Here is a 22,884-nt window from a genome sequence, read left to right as displayed (position 1 = left end):
GTTGTTTTTCATGTATGTTGTTGAATTTAGAATAAAAAGTAGAGTGACCTTGCATAGAGCGTGGTATCAAAGTTACTGTTTTTCTCACTGTTGCTTCATTATGCATGTTGCAAAAATACTAATATCAACACCTTCTTACTGGCACAGCTGTGAATGATCTACCACTCATTCTCACCTTGGCTTTTTTTCTGTAAGTAAAGCAGCATTCTTCGGTGTTTCACCTCTTCAGCTTCTTTCCATAACTTGCAAAACTTCATTACATACATAATTTTTCAAATATTTTTCAAGAAATTGCCTGTCATGGGATGTATTATTAAAATAATGCTGACCTCCTCTTAGCCAAAAAAGGAAAACAAAATTGTTTTTCATATACAACTGACTTTTGTATGGATTAGAACAAAAACAATTTTAAAAGTTATGTGATTATAATGCAAAGGATAATAGAAGTTAGAAATATTCTTCATGACAAGTTCAGTAAGAAGTCTTTTGCTCTTTTATGAAATGGAAGAATATAAACATAGATATTATTTGAAATACTGTAACTGTATTCTGCAAAGCTAAAATACTTGCTTTCATGGAGAACGCTCTTACCATTTATGTTCAGAGTCAAACTAGGAGCAGAATTACAGACACACTTAGCGGGAGAATCCTTCCAGTCCTTCCAATCCTTCTACTTTCTAGTTTAAACTCGAGCCTCTTTCGGTGACACCATCAGGTTTTGTTCTCTTGCTTTCTGGTAGTCTGGATGAGTTCCTGCAAGGATTTTGTGAGACGCCAGATTGCACAGGTGACAGATTGCATGTTCTGTCATCGCTTCCGTACTAGCAGCGGAGAACTTCTCATCCTGTTACTAAATGTGGTCAGATTGGCATTAAGCATAATGTTGTAATTGACCTGCAAGCACGGGATAGTGTATTTCTAATTATTCCGTTTTTAAAATTGGATTTTGAAAGAAAAAATTGCTTGATTTTCATGAGTGCCTTGGTTCAATAAAATCTAATAGATTTAGCCAAGGAACGCTGCAAAGGAGATGGTGTTATGTATTTGGCCTGATGCAGTGAGTAGCAGTCTTACTTAAAAAAAACCATTAGTGTTATGTAATGAATCATTTACCAAACTAAATGTGCATTCTTTAGCTGAAGACCTCATTTAATTAGAGAATTATTTTTGCCAGTTTACATCCCTAGTCAATTTAAGGTTGAGGTTTTTTTAGTGATGAGCAATACGGATATCCTTAAGCCTTAGCCACATTCTAAATGCACACGCTGCATTGTGCCTGTGGTTAGCCTCAGGGACAGAGAATGCCCTCCACGGGGACTCGGTCCGATCTTTTCCAGATCACTCTTCTTGCTCTTAACCAGCCCTGCAGGTCTGTGCGTTGACGTGAAGCCCCACTTCACCTACACGTCCCCACGCTGCCCTTCACAAGTAAACAGGAGAAAAATGAGTTGAGGATTCTCTTTTCTGTTAAGACCCAGCTGTTCTGTTGAGGTGAAGAGATGTGTCCTTCCCCTTTACCTCCCTGACTAAAGTCAGATGTCATCACTATTCCATAGGTATGAAAATACTGGAGACTCAAGAATGGGATATGCCTTGATGTGAGCAGTTGGCCAATATTTGGGGAAAAGAGCTATGTGAGTGAAATAATACCATACTTAGAAGGCATAGTCTTATACCTATATATTCCTCTACAGGAACTCATGCCACCAAAGAACACATTTCCTTGCAAACATTTTCTAAGCCAGTCTGTCAGTCCAGATTTCTGCTTCATGGAGAAATATTTTCAGCTGCTATTTTCATAAGAAAATAATGCTGCTTCTCTTTAGCCTGCGTATTAAAAACTGCAGGGAATGCTGGCTACCCTTCAGAGACCCTAACTGCCACGGGTTACTGGTGGCCATTACATTCCTTTCATCTTGGTAAGACTCAAAGCCATGAATTTGCTTAGTGTGTCACTGATTTTAAGACGAAAAGGATGCAATTAATTTCTATTTTGGTTTTAACTACATTATGTACTATAAAGTGTGTGTCTCTCACAGTTAACTTTATTTTTGTTCTCCATCCAAGCTGGATAACGGAGACGAGCAAGCAGCCCAGATCAGACGTGAACTAGATGGACGACTACAACTGGCAGAACAAATGGCAAGGGTAAGTGGGTGCTTTCATGTACTAAAAACCTATTGTCATATGAGATTGAATGAGACAACACGTAGCGTGTGTTTCCAGTTTCTGATTCTAAAATTAATCAGATGATCATTTCTGAGGAAGGTCTGTCCAAAACCAGTTGAACAGATACATTTGTTTCTGCCCTGGAGTATTTGTGTCAACAGGGGAGACAGCAAAACTTGGTTTTTGAAAGTCATGTGCTGTGTGATTCTACAATTCCTTCATCAACAAGTGCAGTGGTGAAGCAAAAGATATCTTTTTTGCATATTTGGAACTGAATGTATTTTGGAACTAAAATAAGTCATCTTTTATATACATAAATACACATTTATATGTAAGTGCATTATGCTGTGCTTAGGCTATAACCATAATGTTTGTCTTACTACAGGTTATACGTGATATACTTTTTAAGTGTATATAATATAGTTTACATTTACAGATTAAGTTCACAATGGTTATATTAGGATTGCAAGTAACAAACTATGAGTGAGTCTTGTAGGTCAAATTAGTGATTATTAGATATTATAAATTCTTTTTTAAAATTTTAGAAAGCCAAGCCTATTTTTCTCTTCCAAAGCTTGCGTTTTATTTCAGTGGGCAGGAGTATGCCCTTCTATATTAAATATCACAGGTGGGATTGGTATTGTCCCTGACCGTATCTTATTAAATTCTGGGGAAAGACTCCTTTTTCACAGAAAGGCAATCTCAAGTCTCTTCAGTCATCTGTCAAGCCTGGGCTTATAATCAAAGTTGTTCAATAATCCTAAATTAGCTCTGTTCCCTTCTTGCCTTTAGCTCTGAAAGTTACAAAATACTAGAGGCATTTGTCTTATACTCTGTGCATGCAGAAAAATAGTATTTTATATTAATATGTTATTAATTGTAAAGCAGTTAAGATTTGCTTTTTTTCTTTGAAAGGAAAAACTTACCATTTCAGTCTGTGAAGTTCATAAGAAGCAAGTTGGAGGTATAATCTTCCTAAAAAGCAAAATGCTGTCCATAAAAGTTTGAAAATCATTTGAAAGCAAGTAAAAATTACCAGCACTTTTGAGACCTTGTAAATCTTGTTCATTCTGTCTCTAACGTTCATACACTGCGCAGCTGTAGATTTTTTTTTTTAAAGAAGAATTTATTCATCCAGTTTTCACCCGAGCCATTAACTGAAAATTCTTATGGTTGCCACAGTGTCAGCTCCACAGTTCTGCACAAAATAAGGAACTCCTTGTCCTGTATGGTACATCCAAGTCACAAATCAAAGTTTTCATACATCTCAAACTACTTAAAATACAGATTTTTTTTTTTTTTTTTTGTGGTGGACTTTGAAAGCTAGTCCTAATTCTGTGAGCTGTGAGAATTATTGTCATTTAAGCCCAAGCAATCAAATGCTGCAAAATATGAACTTTATTCTGAGAGCTCAAAACCAAGGAACAAAGCTTTTTGATACTGAATTATGTATTCTAGCATCTGTGTTGGTAGAGAAAAGGGTTTTCAATGGTTATCTGCCTGTAAGAAAATTATTAAATAAAAATCAGCAGAGCTAAATAGAAATCTCTGCATGTAGTATTTTTTGTTGTTGTTGAGGTCTCATTCATGGTTCTTATATTACTTGTTGTTGCAAGTTGTTAATTATATATGAGAAGTTTATTTTAGTAGAAAAGATAATTTGGCCTTTTTAATGGAGGCAAGAACCTTAGAATTATGTTCATCTGTGACAGAATAAAATCAGTGGGGAATTTTTGCATCTATTTGCCCATCTGTTTCTTCATATAACTCAAGTAGTTGAAATCACTGTATGAGCTAATGGGATTTTCTACCCATTGTAACTGGTGCTAGGCTTTTCTAAGGTAAGCTTTTATGTGATCCTATGAAGAGACTACCCAGTGTGTTTTCTTTTTGTGAAATGCGTTCTGAAAATCCATTTTAGCACTCGGAATCCAGACCTAAAGGCTAGTGTGCACCTCAGCCTGATCAGTGTCTCGCATCCATCTCTAGGGTCTTTGTTTCAGGATATATCCCAGTATGTTGCAATGAGAGTTCCCCAAATTCCAGTGTTGTGCTGGGGTATGTGTTCTTCTGACGATGTGGGCTTTTCGAATCAATGTAATTACGTTCCTGTGGACATGCACTAAAATATAGTGGGGAAAAGGAACACTATTGTTGTTGTGTCAGCCTCTTAAAAATCAAATAAAGAGAGGAAGGGAGAGAATGAAATTTGTAGACCTCAGAGTCCTTATGGAGGATTCTTACCCTTGTCTCATGAGGGACAGAAGTGGCTACAAATCTTTAGGTTTCACAGAAATAAAGGCCTCCATATATTCTTACAGTGGTCTCTTAAATCTCAGAAGATTATGGTCTTAAAAATATGCAGCAAAAGACATTGTAAAAAGTTTCCCCAACTTTTATATTGGGGCGGAAAAAGCATTTTAACAAGAGGAAGGTTCTTTAAACAAAACAACTGCCGTCTTTGTCTTTCATGTTGGCCTACTGCTAACTGAATGATCCTCGCAGGGTAAGGTACAGTTTGAAAAACACTTTGAAGTGTTGGGGGGGGTATTTATGGCTACAGCACCCTGAGCCTTACGCTGTGGTTTTAGTTTATAAGTAGCTTGTTTTTCTTTGTTCCTTTTCAATCTGTAATACACTGGCTCTGTAATGCGGTAATGAGCCAGAGCCCTGGACTTGCTGCAGGTGTTCTAGGTCGCAGATGGCTTGGTCTTTGCCATTAAAACAAAATCAACTGTAAATGTTTTAATGTAAAACATATTTCAAAGCTCTGCCTAACAGCTAACAATAAAAAGTGTCTGGTTTAGGAGCAAAGTGCCTGCCTTTGCAGATGATAAGTGGGGAGTATTGTTTTTTCTCATTTATACGTAAAACATATTTTAGAATAAGGTAACACTGGAGGTATATTGTCAGTTGGTACACTTAAATCACACGTAAAACGTTTCTTACATGTACGTATTCAACCTGGGTTTAAGGTTAAATGGTTCTGGGGGGAGAGAGGCTCCATTTTTACAAATCCCCTTTATTTTTTTGATGTGTTCAGAGATATTTTGTTCACTGTATTTGTGTAATATGATGAATTCTTTATTCAACTTACATTTCTTCTTGTAAAAATTAACTGTATTTATTTTAGTATAGGATGAAATCAGCCTGCCATTACTGTTTTGAAGGTATAAAAATAGGTAGACATAGGAGTTAACACTTATTTAAAATATTTCTAACTGAGACCAAATTAGTAAATTAACATGACATCTAATGTGGGATGACTTCTTTTTTTCCTCCTTAACTTTTAAAATCTATCTTCCAAGGAAAGAAAATTCCCAAAATTCGTAACAAGGGAAATGGAGAACATGTACATAGAAGAGTTGCGGTCTTCAGTGAATTTGTTGATGGCAAATTTGGAAAGTCTTCCAGTGTCTAAAGGTGGGCCAGAATTTAAGCTGCAGAAGTTAAAGCGATCACAGAATTCTGCGTTCTTGGATATAGGAGATGAAAATGAGGTTCAGCTGTCGAAGTCTGATGTGGTACTCTCCTTCACATTAGAGGTAATCACATATTTCACACCACATTTGTTGAGAGTTTAAATTACTAAAGTATGTATTTTTTGATGTTTTTTTGTTATTAGTCCTTCCTTAGTAATTTTAAAATTTTATGATAAGGAAGTAAATTCTGCACTGTCTCTGATAATTAGCAGTTAGAACACAACTATATGATGTGTTTTCCCCTTGCAGCAGTAGTTGCATTTGGGTCCACACAGCAATGTGGGCAGTTGAATTCCCACACAAATGTAACTTTAAATGAATTCCAGTACATTAAATGCTTAGGCATTCTTTTGAGCGTAATAATGAAACACCTTTATTATCAGGAACTGATTAATAGAACATCACAAACAAGTTGTGTTTTCTCACTTCAAGCATTTAGAGAATAAAGAAAAAAATATTTTTTACTAGTGGCCATAGCAGATTTTTTATAAATTTTTGCATTTTTCCTCAAGAGACTAGTTCATGTTTATTTGAGAGTATGCAGGAAGCCTGGCCTGTAGGGAGTCCTGTAGAGTATATATAATCCTATAGAGTATATATAATCCTAATCCATACAGAACGCAACTGACTTCAGAAAGAAACCACAAATGCAGCTGGTTACTTAAACATGTCTGATGACAGCATCATGGTTCAAGACCAATTCTGCAAATGTGCATGTCAGGAAATGCTGATATCTCTCTTGATAATAACAGAATCAAAATATTTCCAGAGTGTGTTTTGTATATTTGTCAGTCAGAAGATTCCACACTTTGTTACGCACTGGAAATGACTTTAGTTTATTTAAGACGATGGATAATGTTACAGAATTAATATTAGTTGTTAAAAGGTTTAAAACAAACAAACAAAAACGTTTATCTTCTAAACAATGTTTCTTCATAAGAGAAGCAAGCATCTGCTTCTTTCATGTAATGCTGAAAATTCAGATCAATTTTTGTTATGTCATCAACACACACAGAATAACAAAAGTGTCAAAAAAGGACAGATGAAAAGTTTAAATCTTTTATATAACAGAAAAATGCCTTATCCCACTGTATGCAATTTTAATATTACTAGCTAGTAATGTAAAAATCCAACGTCAACTTTTAAAGAGTAGTAAGATCCATCATTCTCTATGCCAGAAAGTATTAGTTCATCAAGCATGTAAAACTGGAGTGCAGACCTTAGTACTGAAGTATGTGGAATGATAAAACGGTTTGATAACTCCTGTGCTGAATCCTGTGCATCTCCATCACATGCGCTCTGTCTGCCTCGGCTGGAATGCAGTGCCTGCAATGGTGCCATAAATACCAATAACAAACAGTAGTTCTGAAGCACCTAAAAAGTGTCTGAAAAAGTTTGTTGATAATGTTTTCCATCTTCAAGAAAGTTTGCTTGGTGAGGGGTGCAAGAAGAAGAAAAGCTTTCTCTGTGCCTCTAGAGAGAAATACTAAGTATGTACTAAAAGTGATGTGATATCTGGGAGGAAAGCACAGTAAAAGATTGAGACAATCACAAAAAGGAAAATGCCAGTAGATATCATGTCTAGTAAATTCGGAGCAGTTTTGCTTTGTTTACAACCCTTCCCCTCTCACATCAGAAACACAGACTATTGGGTCTGGTGAACTTAGCTTTCTTTTTCTGCCATCACTGATAAAACACACAGATGTTCTGCAGGGCTGGTAATCTGCAGGGCAAGACAAAGAATGAAAGGGTAACTCTACATGTAGCAGTTTTTAGTAGGTTGTATTTTCATTTTAAAAGTATGTTAGCCACATAGTTGAGTTTCTTGCTGGACAAGTATGTGCGTATCTTATTCTTGAGAAGGAAATCTCAGAGGGTATAAGGGCAAAAGGAAACAGATGAACTGATACTCATTTGAACTGAAAGATGGAAGAGCTGCTCTTTTTCTATGCAAAAAGGCAAATAAGAAAATCTGATCACATTTTCTTGGAGACGGAATACATTATTTTTGGAAAATGTGAGGTCGTATGTGCACAATTTCATATCTCTTGAATAACACATGTACATACCCATGTCATGTCTTCTGTGATGTGACTGAACTAAATTGCAGGGTAACCAGCAAAATCCCCGCTGAGGGCTGCTGCACAGGCACATCAATGAACAGAAAATCTATAACATATCTCAACATTAGAACAGAATAAAAAAACTCAATGAAAATTTCTTGGTGGCTAGAAAGGGGCTGGTTTGTGCTGCCACTGCACGTAGTAACTGAGACAGAACAGCAAAAGATGTTGGTAACACCTACAATATTCTGATGGGAATGGACCTTGCTGTCTAAGATAAGAGACATGCGCACCAGTGCCTTGCTGCAACTGTTTTGCAAGTTGGTTGTTTCCTCAAATAGCCTGTTTGCAGAAATTTGTAAAATAAATAAATATAAAAATCAAAGTAGAAGAAGACTTAATGACATGTTCTTCAGCTGTTGGACACTTTCAGTAATAGACCAGCAATATTTAGGAAGCTGTTTATCAGCTAATGAGCTAGTAAATCACCTAGTGACAGTTTCCTTCCTAATTAAATGCAACTTTTTTCCATTGCTGGAATCCAGAATTGCTAGCGAGGACAAATGTACAGTGCAATTAAATTGGAAACTCAAGGAAAAGAAGTATTAGCATAACAATGAATAAACATGAAGTCTGCATTCAGCAAGGTCATAGGTTTGGCATGTGGAAAGACCATCTAGGCAACATGAGCAGAAGGTTCTATAGTGCAATCTCTCAGTGATCATTCATCACTTCGATAACTGCTTGAATTCCTGGAGCATAAAAGATGGAAAAGCGAGATGATTACATCATTCTCCCTGAATTGCTGTTATTATTTATAAGATGTAATAGGCAGCGTTGAAAATATATGATTAATGTAAAAATATTCTAAGTGATGAATGACTGTCATCTCACTGTACTGTTGCCAAACTAGCAATTTTACAAGATATCTAATTACTACTGAGGTCATGGAAGTTTTCAAGTACAAAGAATTTTACAGCTAAGGGTGAAGTCTTCCTTAATATTTTTTAATTGAAACAATTGAATAGCAGAATATTTTAGGAGTTGCTTGGTGACCTAAGAAACCAATTGCCTCTAATGAGACCAAAAGTACTCTTTACTTTTGTCTGGTACCAAACAAATACTCGTTTTCGTGTATGGTTCAGTTGAGGACAACTTCGCTGCTGATCAAATGGACTGTGTTTTTTCCAGCTTCTTCTCATAGGTCCAAATGGGGCCAGAAAGGAAAGCAGCTTTTTCCAAAGCAAGCGGGGAAAACTGACTTTCTTCTCAAATCTCCTCTGAATTAGAAACATCTGATGTGTAAAAAATCCAATAATTTCACACAGTGACAAACCGTAAGGTTTATAAAAGGCGGAGACCAGTTGGAGTAAGACTGCATTTGGCTCTTCTGAGCTATAACTGACTAGTTTAGAGGAGCTGGAAAAACTATGGGATCTGCCAATCTCAGAATTTCCCTGGTGAGGAAATCTATCAGGGCACAGCTGGTAGAGGGGGCTTTTTTCATTTCTTTTTCCCCACATCCCCATATGCACACCGAACCTCACTGCATGTTCTGAGCTGGGAGAAGGAAACAAGGTAGGTAGCGGGGGGAGGGCGGCGGGGAATTGCAGCTGCTGATTGGGATGCTCTGACCTGCCTCACGTTCAGCACAACAGCAAATCGCTTCTGAGATTCAAGGGTTGAGACCCCCAGTGTCCCTGCACTGCAATTAACCTTTCTAGATGTGATCAGTGTATGTACTTGTCCCATCTACAGCCTGACTTAGTAACCTCTTCATTCTGTGCATGCTTATTTTGGTGACTGCTTGAAAGATAGGGTTCCTCATGTATTAGCATTTAGAATTATGTTTAGACATTAGTCTTAAATTTAACTGTTAGTGTTTAAAGTATGGTTAGAGTGAAATTTTGGTTGTTGTCCAAGTAGAAACAGAGCAAAAACTTCACTTCCTACTATATGTTGCTGAAAGTGGAAAAAGAGGGCAAAATTAAAAGTCTTCTCTGTCTGTGAAGATTTGAGTGAGTGTGGTTTGGGGATGTTTTCTTTTTTTTTTTTTTTTACCTGCGTGGAGCTTAGTACTGCAATAGCTGTGCTGTGTAATGTTTTCTGAAGGATAATTTGCTTGCTTTTCCTCAGATTGTTATCATGGAGGTGCAAGGTTTAAAGTCAGTCGCTCCCAATCGAATTGTCTACTGCACCATGGAAGTGGAGGGGGGCGAGAAGCTTCAGACGGACCAAGCAGAAGCTTCCAGGCCACAGTAAGCTGCTCTGCTGTCACTGCATCCGGCATTTCTTTCCTTCATGTCACTGGGGAACCTAACTGAGTATCTTTACAGTTTTTATGATTAACTTAGTGCTAGCTTATATGAAGTTTTATTTCCTGGGAAATAATCTTAAATTCTTTCTGAAAAATGAAAATACAAACAATAGTTATTTATGGTGAAGTAAGTACAAAGTGTGAATGCTGTCCAAGTAAATGCTATTGAACATATGTGTGAGGAAAAGAGCTAGAGACTGTAGCATCATGTTCTTACCTGCAACCTCTGCAAAAGCGAACCTCTCGATAGATATTAGCCCGAGGTGATTTTATGTATTCTAGGTTAATGTGCAAGTGGCCTTGTAGAGTGTAACTTGTACAACGGGTTGAAAATCAATACTCAGTAATCAATCTTGGCAAAGCTTACTCACCTGCTGAGCCCATTTCATTTTAAATTATAGGATCCACTTCTTTCAATTAATTTTTGAGGAAAGCAGTCGGCAAACTGACTTGGAGGGGGATAACATCGTGCCATCTGTAGCTGAACCAGTCAGAATAGCAGAGAGGAAGAAAATTAAGTGTGTTTTTTTGGTTGATTTGTTTGACCTACACACTGACTTCAGACACTTTTCTCTCTGTTAAAATGTCGTTTGGAATCTTTTGTAGATAACTTTCCAGACAGCATGTTGGAATTTTACTGGCACCATAGTGTGTCTTCTGAAAGACAATTTAAAAATTGCAGTTGTTACAGTATCTGAGAAAATATCTTCAACGGAGTTGGGATGGTAGTTTCTGTTCCATTCAGACCACAAATATGGATTTCTCTTAGGCAAAATCATAAGCAGAGAGTTTTATCTGCCTCTTCTGGGGTTGAGAGAAGGAGATCTAATTTGGTGGACTTTATCCTAGTTGCAACGAATTTTCTTGACAAGTAAGCCAGCAGCCTACTCCGGACATCTTTGCAGAAGTTAAAATTCACTCGTCGCAGTCTCTGGCTGTGTTCCTTCTCCAGGACATAGGAATGCTCAGTCTTACCGCTTACACATAGAACATGAGGAACTTCTAAAAGCAACATAGCATAAAAGACACGTGGATGTATGCATTGGAGCAGGGTCATAAGCAGGTATGCAATCTTCCCAGCTCATTTATGGACCTGTTGGGATGTTTTCTAGTGGCTCAGGGTCCCATGAGAGTCACAAGTCTTTCCCATGGAGAATACACCTCCAAGCGGTGCTTTCTTTTCAACCTCAGAGTTGCTCCCATACTGTTCCCTGCAATGAGTGCCTCCAACCTTGGCCTGCTGTCACGGTCAAGGTGCCCATTTCTTCTGATGATGTGTGTGTCTTTTTTTCTTCACCCTTGAACTTGCTAGCTTCTGTTTTAAATCCTCAATTAACCCCTGATGTCATTTTTATGGTTCTTCAGATCTCCCTAAATCATCTAGAATATATAAATTCTTGAATCTTGGGCACAGTCATTCTTCTTCCAGAAAACAGTTAGTGGATGTTAAAGGTTTTGTTTCCGGATCTGTTGGACAAAACATGGTAGGGATGGTTCATGGTCAGTTCATGATTTACTTGTTACATACTGAGGGCTGCAGGTTGAGGTAAAGGTTTTAAAACCGATGAGAAGGTATACATTATGTATAGGTACATCTGGTAAAAGTTAATAACAGATTAGTTGGTTTTCCTACCTCTCAAGTAGAAACTTTGTGAAAAGGGAGTTGCAAAATAGATGGAGTCAGCAGGAGAACAACTGGAGTGTTTCTAGGAAAAGGGCTGATGTTGGGAACCTGCTTTAAGCTTGTAAACTGATTTAGTGGATTTTAGGCTCAGTAGGTATGAGTTGATTGAATATAGGAGAAAGACAGGTTATATGCTTATAGGTTATAGTGTTATAGGCCATGTAAATTACGTTGTATGAACCAAATTCATATGAAATTTTATGGATAAAATTATGCATCTTTAGGAAGTGGATGATTGAGATGCCCTGAACTGTTCACTGGAACGACAGAAATTACTGGTGCTGTTGACCTGCTGTCCTGCAAAACAGCATAACTGGAAGAGGCACAGCTGATAGAGCTCTAAAGCCTGTCTAGTTCTTATGCTCTTCTGAGTTGTAGTGTTTTCCATTTCTGGCAAGAGCAATTATGAGATATTGGCACACAGTATGATTATGAGCATATAGAGACATGCAGTTTGTGAGCATATATAGAGATGTAGTTCAAGGCAATGAAGGAGGATATTAAATTAGACAGGCATGAAATTAGCAAATTATGGCCAAACACTAAAGAAGATGGAGGAAGCTGCCTATGGAATGGGAGATCCTCTATTCCACAGTTTAATGTTTCTGTTAGAGCCAAGCCAGGCTTTCTTGACTGACACTAGCAGTATTGCTTTTATTGATTGACAACAGAGGAAGCTAAAAGGGCTTGGCAGAGTTTAAGCAGAGAATTGTACTAGTGGAAGAGAGCCTAGGAAATACTCTTCTAGGCAGGAAGAACTCCCCAGGTTTTAGAAGCCTGAAGGTGTGACTCCTCTCTCTCCTATCCCAGCCTGTGTCCAGTCCTTCTAAGATCTTTCTTACCTTTATGACCAACACATCCTTTGTCCCATACTGTCACCTGCCTCCTCTTGCACCCTGCTTCTACCAGCACTCATCGCTGTTCTCTGATAGGGACCTGCCTGGGCGATGGGGAGGATCATTCACTGGGCGAAGGGTTGGATGTTCTCCTGCGAAGGGGAGATGTAAGAAGAGGTGGAAAACAAAGTGACTTTCTGCTCGTTGTGATGTTGGTAAGGGTACTGCTACTGAAGAGAGATGCCTCCTTTCCTCCTCAGTCCTTTGGCAGCAGTGGGCAGTTACGTAAGTCGAGGCCAGTGACCAGCTGGACAGGCACAGTCAGTCCATCTCTTTTCTGATACAGAAAAAACAAGCTGTCGGCTGCCCTAGGGCTACTGCCTACTTTGCCTGCTGCTGGAGCTGGCTCCTTACTGGGATAATTTTTGCTACTGTCATTCTGATAGGAAGGAAAAGAATCAGTGAGGTTGGAGGAGAAAACACAAAACTCACTGCAAAAAAAATAAAACAACCCAGAGAATCAAGAACTGTAGTTCAGCTCGACTCTTCAAATCATTAGCAGTAACATATTTGCACTGACAAATCCCAGATAAATGAGAACATAACTTCAGATTTTATATATGACGTGCAGCTAGAAAAGGGTAGCAAAGCACTCATACTAAGCATAGAATGAAAGTGATGAAAAGTGAATGATTACCGCCAGCCTGCTGTGGGAGACTGCTGGCAAGAGCTCCAAATCATGTGCTTGTCACACACATTTTCTGTAGTTGGTTTATAGTTTTGAACTGGTAGGTGCATTTGTGAAGAGAAGCAGTATAGGGAATTATTTATGCCTATTTTTTTCATCTGTGAAACATCAGTGTATGCAGTGCAATGCTGCTGCTCAGTCAGAAGTTTCAAAAGCCTTGACAGTGTAAAGGAGAAAACGATACTCAGATGAATGCTTCAAAACGGAGTGCAAGGCAGTGAGGCCCTAGAGTGGAGAAGCATGAGTCAAGTGGAGACTTAATTCAGGATTTATCTACCTTTCCAAAATGCTGTGTATTTTCTCAGTTACTTTTATAAATATGTATTTAAGTATTCCTCTGAATCCCTGAATCATACCTTAAGAGTAATAAGGAAATTATAAGGCTCCGGGGAGACCTTATAGCAGCCTTCCAGTACCTGGAGGGGCCTACAAGGAGGCTGGGAGGGGAGTTTTTACAAGGGCCTGTAGTGACAGGACAAGGGGTAACACGTTTAAATTGAAAGTGGGGAGGTTTAGATTAGATATCAGGAAGAAATTCTTCACAAAGAGGGTGGTGAGGCACTGGAACAGGTTGCCCAGAGAAGCTGTGCATGCCCCATCCCTGGAAGTGTTCAAGGCCAGGCTGGATGAGGCTTTGAGCAACCTGGTCTGGGGGAAGGTGTCCCTGCCCATGGCAGGGGGGGTGGGACTAGATGATCTTTAAGGTCCCTTCCCACCCAAACCATTCTATGATTCTATGATTAGGAAGAGTGTTCTTTTTTAAAGGGAAGGACCTAAGTAGAGTTCCAGAGAGGAGAGCACAGTTTTATCCCAACAGGTTATCAGTAAGAAGTATTTCCTGGTTTCTTATTACTTTTAACCTCTCTGTGCTTTCTCTGTCTGAATAATAATTTGTGAGTTTATATTGAAGTGCTTCATTTACTTCTTTAAGAAACTAAGTGAAGCACTGTTCGTATGTATGTTAGAGAGTATGTTATTGTCATTCTAAAATGCAGATGCTGTAAAACAATGGAGTTTGACTGACCTTCTCTTGGACAGTTTTACAAACAGATCAGTTGTACAGATTCACATGTAAACCATATAAAATTTTTATTACTGGCTGTAAAATATTTCCTCATTCCTTCCAACTGTTTCCTGCCTTTTAGCCCTGCTGAAAATCCCTCCAACATAGCCCGTGACCTTTTCTGCCAGAGATCAGTGAGCAGAGCCTTCAGAGGACCCCTTCAGTTGTACTAAGCTTTGCATAACTTTGTTGCTGTGCCACCACAGGGAGTCATCTTGCAAAATCCAGGGCTAATTTCACTTTCCAAATGCTACTGATGTGGCTTAGTTTTTGGTCTTGCGAAGTCTGGTGTCCACATGTTTTCTTATCATTGATTTTTAGTCATTATGAATATTAAATAATGTGGTTTCGTGAAAGTGTCATCTTTTGGATAGGTATACTCATGCCTAAAGATAAAAGACACAAATATGCTATCTTTTATAACTATGATTGATACTCCCTTGTCACGTATTTATGAAAAAAGATCATGTCTTGCATGATGAGAAAATTTTAATGGGCCCAGGATATTCTTCATGTATACAAGACAAATGAGATTATCATATTTTGCTGCCAGTGACTGCATAACCTTATTAAAATGGCTATTATATATTAGAAGTATTTGAAGAATGCATGATTAAATATCTGACCAAGGAGGCAGAGAACCTCAGTCAAGACTGCACAAATCAAGTAAATGCTGCTCATGTTATTTTTCTGCAATATTCTACCATCGTTAATTCCATAAAGTATATGAAGTATGACAGTACTTGTGAATACATAATTAAAGATTACTTAGCAAAAATTTTATAGAACCATTGAAAAGAAAGCACAGGAGAGGCTTTAATTCTAAAATTTAGAACTTCCTGGTATTTCATAGTCATGAAAAAAATAATAATGTTTTGAGGGTTGACCGAAGATTAAATTTCTGAGGGGAAGAAGGATAGACCACATTTATAACTGGTGACAACCATGTTCCAAGCATCAGTTAGTTTTATTTCTTCAGCATAGTCCTTGCAACTTCCTAATTTTTATTTCTGATCAAGGCAGACAACCTACAACTGTCACCTAAATTGTGCTTCATGGCACAGCTGTACACTATGTAAGGAAAAAGGAAGGCACTTTTTTTTTTCCCCCACCTGCTACTGGTACATGTCTGATAGATCTGGATAAATGAGATTCATTTTGGTCAGTAACAAGGGACAGAAACAGAAGTTCTTACTGGTTGGGTAGGCAGTAGTCAAACTGGTCTGATGCTGGCAAGCTGACAAACTCTCCTTGGGTGGGGTCGTGTTCCAGTTGTTTGGTTTTTTGTTAAAATGAGTATATTTACACATGAGATTTTTACAGAGGGGTAAGTAGATTGCAGTTTCATAGTGCCTGATCTAACCATGCTTAGCTGCTTGTTCATATGCTTCCTGTTGTATCTTCTGAGGATACATTCTCTTTAGGATTTAGCTTCTTGAACAGTGTCTTTTAGTTGACAGATTTCACCTGTTTTTTTGACTACTACCACTGGACATTTTTACTTACAGATAAGTGCAGTGCAATCCAATGTTGATCTTCCAGAGAATAACCAAGTAGAATTGTTCAGCTGACTTTTGGCATCAAGACTTATTTTCTTAAAAACGTGAATACATTTTATGCAACGTTTACAAAACCTCTGTGCATTATTAGTAAGATCATTTCAAAGGCTAAAGCCTGAGAGACACAATTATGTCAGTGTGGACCATGCAGAAAACTTGGTGAAAGTGAGCATGATCCTTTAATTAGTATTTTGGAATTTTAGGGAAGCCAGTGGGGTAAGGATCATGACCAGAAACAAAGTGTGTCTGCTTTCATAAATTACGTTTGATTGAGATGCATAATGATTAATATAATTTGGTTTAAGATTCATCTTTATATCTTTAAAGGATAAATTCCATCATGGCTTTCATCTTGTCATATGTCAGTAAGTCTTTTTTGGATTGTCATGATTGGAGCAATTCACAAAACAAGATGGAAGAAATTCCATTTAAAAAAATTGGATGCTATGAGCAAACGCCGTATATGTTGATCCAGGATCCAGCTGTGAAGAGGAAAAAAGAAATTGCCAGTAGGAAATTATCTGATGTTTTCTTGGTTTTGCAAAGGAAAAGATGGAGAAGAAAAAAGCAATTTATCCCAGCCTGTGTTCTGGATTAATGGTGGAGGAGTTTCACAACAGGAATATGGATTCAGCTGAAAATTTACATGACAATTTTATTCAGTTATTCTTGATGCCTAATCAATTGCTTACTTCTTTAAAGAAAGGAAATAATACCTGATCAGATCAAATATAAAGAGCATTATGGTATCTGCAAGAAAAAGAGAGGAGATTTCTAAAATAAGTAAGTTTCTATGCAATGTTCTGTTATTGATTACTATTTTATATTGTCCAAGAGGTTTTTCACCTCTTATTGCAGAAAAATATGAATTACATACAGGGTCTTAATATTAGAAGAAATTTGAAACTAGACTGGATAATAACCTGAGCAATCTGATTTTAACTGGCCTTGCTCTGAGCAAGGTTTGAACTAGATGACCTCCACAGGTTCCTTTAGGCCTAAATTTTACAGTGATTCTATGATTAACTCCCAAAATATTCTTTCATAAGTCTGTCTGCCTAAGGGACACATGAAAACCACCACTGTTAGAAGGGAATATTCACTTGTCAGATCAAGACAAGTGTGGCATGGAAGAAATTAGGATGAGAGGAGGAAGGAGGTAATTAAAGTTGGTTGAAATCTCTATTCTATTTGGATAGTTAGCAATAAATATAATCCTTCTGCCACTAGGGCTTGTCTTTTATATTTTCTTCGCCTTAATCTTTTTGATTGTTCTGGCTAAATCCTGGTTGTTCTCCGTGCTCCTGTGTGCTCAGCATGCTAATAATTGACTGAAAGCAGCCAGGATTTCTGCCCTGGTGTGATGTTTGCACTTCTGAAGACTGCGGTTTTGGTGCACCGCCTTCTGCTGCAGCGCTTAGACCCCAGGCAGAAAGCCAGTGGGATGAAGGCTTTACAATTAGTAGGTTCTCTCACGATATTAACCCTCCTCATCTAGAGTCCGTCCTTGAAAGAATAGGTGGTTTGGGTTGACTGTAATCTTCTAAAATACATAAAGCCGTTATGTGTGTCTTGAAAGACAGATTCCAGTTTTAGTTCTTAGTGCATTTTGGAAACCCTGGGACTTGAAGATGCGTGTCCTGCTGTTATCTCTTTCACTGTAACAATCAGGGCTTGAAGAAACATTGTTTATGTGCCGTTTAATGTACACGATATATTTGTTTCCATTCTCATTCCCACCTGACCCACAGCAAATTTGACTTCATATTTTGCAGACAGACATAAGTGTACTCTCACATTGCACTTAGGCGTCTATAGATGTGTGATCCAGCTTCAAACTGGAAGGCATTTGGCTACGAATAGTGTGGTGTTGAGCCAAACCCAATTAAATCCTGCTTAGAAAAAAATGGTTTGGATCAGGCTAAGCGTCATACTCATATAGCTACATGGCCTCTGGCTGGGTCAAAGTGAAGGCAAAGGCAGCCTGGGAAGTATCCTGTAGAGGGATGGTGGTCTGTCAAAATAAAGATGGGGTTGGGAAGGATTACCTCAAATTTTACCTCCGGTCTCCTGGAATATTCTGGTAAGGTGGATTTGAAATTTTTCATTCAGAGTGGTCTGCATCTGCTTCATCTTCAGAAAATTGAATTACTGTTTGTGGGCAATAGTTGACGTGGAAACAATCCTTTGGATTTCTCCTAAATTTTGATATGATCAGAATTTCCCACTTTACATTTTCAAAACAGACCATTATTGTATCTTTGTTTGAAGAGACCTTTCCAAAATATGCTTTTCTTTGTTGTATGAAATATAATACACGTACATGCAAAATAAGTGCTAAACATCTGACTAGATGCAGTGTTTGAACTGGAACAAATGTTATGGTTTTACTTAGTTTTGCTTTGCTGTTTTGGGTGAATAGAAATGTTGAGGCAAAGGTTTTAAAAGAAAGAAGTTTTTGCTTTTAAGCCCTAGTCAAGCTAAGAATACTTTGTACATCTCAAATGCTCACAGCACACATAAAACTGTTTTTCACCTCTCCATAGGCTGACTTTTCTTTGTTGTCACTGTGCTTGTATGTGCATTGGTCCTCAGAGGTGTCAAGAAGTCCAATACTTTAAGAGTACAGAATAGTCCCCCAAACAGATGAAGGAAAGAAACATGTATAGACCTTTAAATTTCTTAATAGTTACTTACAAAATAAGGTATGAGTCTACAGGTTAATGTGCCTACTTGAAAGCCATGCCAGCAGATTGAGTGTAGGAGGACAGCAGAAACAAAGGCAGAATAATGTGGACAGCTGATAAGAACAGTAGGAGTTAGAAAGAGGAGTAAAAGTGGTGTGATGCCAGATGGAATACTGTAATTTTCTGGTTTGATTCCTGATTCTTCCCTGATAAACTTCAGGTTCAGATAGGTCAGTCTATTTTGTAATGTGCTTTCCCGCATCTTTAGACTGAGGTGACAACATCTGTCTGCTTTAACAAAGTACTGTCAGTTTATCCACATTTATATAATGTTTTAAAAGTTTTAAGTATCACACAGATACCAAATAACATAACATTAAATAGGATTTGCAACTTTTAACCATGTTGGGATGGATTCATGATTATATAGAAGTGAAGTAAATACACATCTAGAAACTTTGAAAGCATAAATGACCGTGTGCTGCCTTTGTGTTCATCAGCAGCCTCTAACTGGGTATGAAACTCAGTGGGAAATGGGTTAACGCTGGTCATGAGTTCTTCACACAGTATGTAGCAATTTTTTCCAGCGCCTGGCAGTGTGTCAGTGTTGTTGCATACCTTGAACATCTTCAACCTGACTTGTCTTCGTTGCCTGTATTGAAAGTAGATGGGAAAACAAGACTAAGTGATAATTTGTTCGTACTGTTTTATGTTTGTGATGACAATACTTGTCATAATAGCATTTTGTAGTGTTAGAGTGCACTGTTCTTGTTTTCAGCATTAGAAAGCCTAAATGAGTGGTTTTACTTAGTTGTTTATTGTGCACTGAACCTCTCTTCTGGTTTTCCTTTCTGTTTTGTATTAGACTGTTTTTTGCTTTAAAGAAAAACTATTCACAATTTTGTGGGTTTTTTACAAGTAATTTTTTTCAGATATTAATAATGTTTTGAGTTTAGACAGAAAGAGATGATTGTGTCTAGCTCATTATTAACTCGTGATAAATGGTTAATAATTCTGACCTCTGTTAATGTCTTGATTTAAAACAGTTATTATTTCTACCAAAAGCAAACCCTGAAAAAAAAAAGGCCATCCATCCTTTATTGGTTGCAGGGGGAGTTAGTGACAAAGGATGAGGAAAAAGCTTAGGACAAGTGTCTGGAAAGCTGCCCGGCAGAAAAGGACCTGGGTGTGTTGGTTAAGAGTTGGCTGAACATGAGCTGTCAGAGTGCCCAGGTAGCCAAGAAGGCCAAATGGCATCCTGGCTTGTATCGGAAACAGTGTGGCCAGCAGGACTAGGGAAGGGATTGTCCTGCTGTACCTGGCACTGCTAATACCACACCTTTGAGTTCTGTGTTCAGTGTTGGGCCCCTCACTACAAGAAAGACATTGAGGTGCTGGAGGGTGTCCAGAGAAGGGCAGCGGAGCTGGGGAAGGGTCTGGAGCACAAGGTCTGGGGAATGGCTGAGGTAGCTGGGGTTGCTTAACCTGGAGAAGAGGAGGCTCAAGGGAGACCTTATTGCTCTCTGCAACTACCTGAAAGGAGGCTGTAGCGAGGTGGGTGTTGGTCTCTTCTCCCAAGTAACAAGCAGTAGGATGAGAGGAAATGGCCTCAAGTTGCTCCAGGGGAAGTTTAGATTGGGTACTGGGAAAAATTTCTTCACTATGTTGTCACGCATCGGAACAGGCCTGCCCAGGGTTCTGGTTGTGTCACCATCGCTGGAGATATTTAAAAGACATGTAGATGTGGTGCTTAGGGATGTTGTTTAGTGGTGGGCTTGGCAGTGCTGGGTTAATGGTTGGACTTGATGATCTTAAAGGTCTTTTCCAACCTAAATGATTCTATGATCAGATTATTTTTTTCTCCCTTTTGTATTAGTCTAGTTGCGTAAAGGGGCTTTACAATATAGCTTATCCATCAAAACACTATATCCTTGCTGTTGCCAAAGTAGTGGTCCAAACTGGAGATTTCAGCACTTATGATTTCTAATCTGAAGATTATAGGTGCCTATTTTTCTACAGTTAAAGTATGTTTGTAAACAAAATAACCAAGCTGGTATAGATTCTTGAAACAGTTGAGGCACAGTGATGTTACAGAGACCTGAACATTTTATTTCCAGTCTAGGTCCCCAGTGTGCAAAGATGAAGCACTGGTAAATCTTAGTCCTGTGGAGCAGTCAGACACCTAAAAAACTGGTTTTGGTGGGTCTTCCTGCTCATTCCAGCCCTGTAGTATATTCCTGTATGAATAAGGAATAAGAAAACTCTTCCAGAAGACCTCTTAAGGTGATTTAATGAAGAGTTAAGAAAGCTGCTGATGTAGATTTATGCAGTGGATTTAAACCAAGAGTTAAACCTGGAAGGATGCAAAAGAAGACACCAAGGAGACCAGTACACTCTGGTACTGGTTTCAAAAGGGCAAAAAGGAGATTTCCTAATTGCTGAGGAAAATCAGTTCCTGATAGTAAATAATAATATTAAATAATAAATAAATCCTTTGCTTAGAATAATGAATTCTATAACATTCACTGCCATGTAAGACTGGAGAATTAAGGTCTCATAAAGAACAGTTTTGACTAACAGAGACCATGATGAGAGTGGAAAACCTGAGAGAGAAATTAGCTGCCATTTCCGGTATATTAAATGTCTTCTGAAATGAAGTAGAAAAATAATTTTGTTTAGAGTGGGTTTGTAATATGGTGATAAATCTTTAGCTGAAATAAACATCCACCTCCTTGGTGTTAGTGGGTACTTTTGCAATGAATGGAAATCAATTTTGTAAAACAACTCTGCCACTAATTATGGGGTGAGCCCCACGTACCTCCGACAGCAGTGTAAATAAGGTGAAAAGACTGGGGCGCATGGTGGAAGACGACCAAACATCAAATCATTGTGGCTTCTGTCATAAAGAGAATGAGTAGGTGAAAGCAGAAAAACAGGTATACAAAGGAAAACAATGTGGCAAAATAAAAGCCTAAAGAAGAGGCAGGATATATCTCTGTTTTGGTGCTAGGCACTTTTAGAAGTCTGCAGTATGCTATGCAGGTTGCAGCTGACAGAGCAGTAGAGACACTGCAGCCTTTAGCACTGAAATTATTGTTACTAATGACTACTTTTCTAGCAAGACTTAAAGATACCTCAGACAATAATGGGAATTTTTTAACTTAATATGAATACTGTATGAGATCCACAATTGTTTTGGCAAAAAATTTGCACTTCCCATTTAGACACATTCAGGACCAAAATTGTTGACATTAGCAAAAAAACATTGGACAGATATTCATAAACTAATGGCTCCTCCAGACATGTGGAAGGGGCTGATTTGCCATTTCCATTACATACATACATTTTGTAGTTAAAATACACACTATTAACAATATAAAGCGTTTCATTTTTCTATTATGTCAAGAATTATTAAAGATTTACTATTTACTAATGAATTTTAAAAATCTACTGACTTCTACTTGTAAATAGAAGTTCCAGAAATAAGGTGAATTAATTTGCCTGTTCTTCCTTCTCACTCTTCCTTCCACAGTTCAGGATCTCCATAGGAGAGCAGGCTTGAAAGAAATTATCTGTAACATACTTTGACTTAAATGAGATCAAAATGGTGCATACTGTTTCTTTATGTTTTCACGGAAAACCAAGTTACAACCTACAGGTTTATGTGCTCCCCTGTGTGAAAAGTAAAAGTCAGCTCTAGGATTTTTTTACTTGTGGAAAATATTTCCTTGTTTCTGTTGAAAGTTAAAATGCAAAGAAAAGTAACTTTTCTTTATTCAGTGCTTAAATTTTGAAGGTCACATCACTAGTTCTTATTTAAAAACAGTCAAAAAGTTGTCCAGTTAAACATTTGGAAAGTTATTCAGTCATGAATAATACAAACAATCCTTTGCATGGTGGTTGACTTTTTTTAATCAAAAAGACATTTCTGAGAAGTACTGTATTTTCTCCAGGAAAAATATCAGGGTCCAACCCAAGCCTTAAAAGAACAATACAGATTTGGCTGGCCTCTACCTACCAGCTTAGCTTTTAAGCCTAAAAGAAATGTTCCACTACGGCTACTCCAATGAGATTGAGCAGAAGTGGGAGCAGGAAGGGTTAACGTTTCAGTAGGTATTAATAAAGGCATTTGAGAGAAGACAAATGTGTTTTGGAAGACAATTAAGTTTTTGAGAAACCAAGTGAATGTGATGATATTAGCACATACAATCTGATATCTCTTTTTATCCTCTCAAATACAGAAGCTGAAATTGTGATATCCATTTAAGCTGAATTT

General features: G+C 37.9%; 1 protein-coding gene across 1 annotated transcript in view; it reads left to right on the top strand.

Annotated features, from left to right (window-relative positions):
* Nucleotides 1–2,064: 2,064 nt before the first annotated feature.
* LOC104512280 (calcium-dependent secretion activator 2-like) overlaps nucleotides 2,065–22,884 on the top strand; it is a gene marked incomplete at its 3' end in the record, with an annotated part of 37,022 nt that continues 16,202 nt past the window's right edge. Inside the window, exons 1-3 of the mRNA XM_010155200.1 lie at nucleotides 2,065–2,148; nucleotides 5,478–5,714; nucleotides 9,851–9,972. Coding sequence (XP_010153502.1) covers nucleotides 2,140–2,148; nucleotides 5,478–5,714; nucleotides 9,851–9,972 — 368 coding nt within the window. The remainder of the gene's footprint in view (nucleotides 2,149–5,477; nucleotides 5,715–9,850; nucleotides 9,973–22,884) is intronic.

Source organism: Eurypyga helias, unplaced genomic scaffold (assembly GCF_000690775.1).
Source record: "Eurypyga helias isolate BGI_N326 unplaced genomic scaffold, ASM69077v1 scaffold5757, whole genome shotgun sequence".
NCBI lineage: Eukaryota > Metazoa > Chordata > Aves > Eurypygiformes > Eurypygidae > Eurypyga > Eurypyga helias.
The sequence above is the reverse complement of the archived record's forward strand: the minus strand, read 5'-3'. Positions and strand labels throughout refer to the sequence as shown.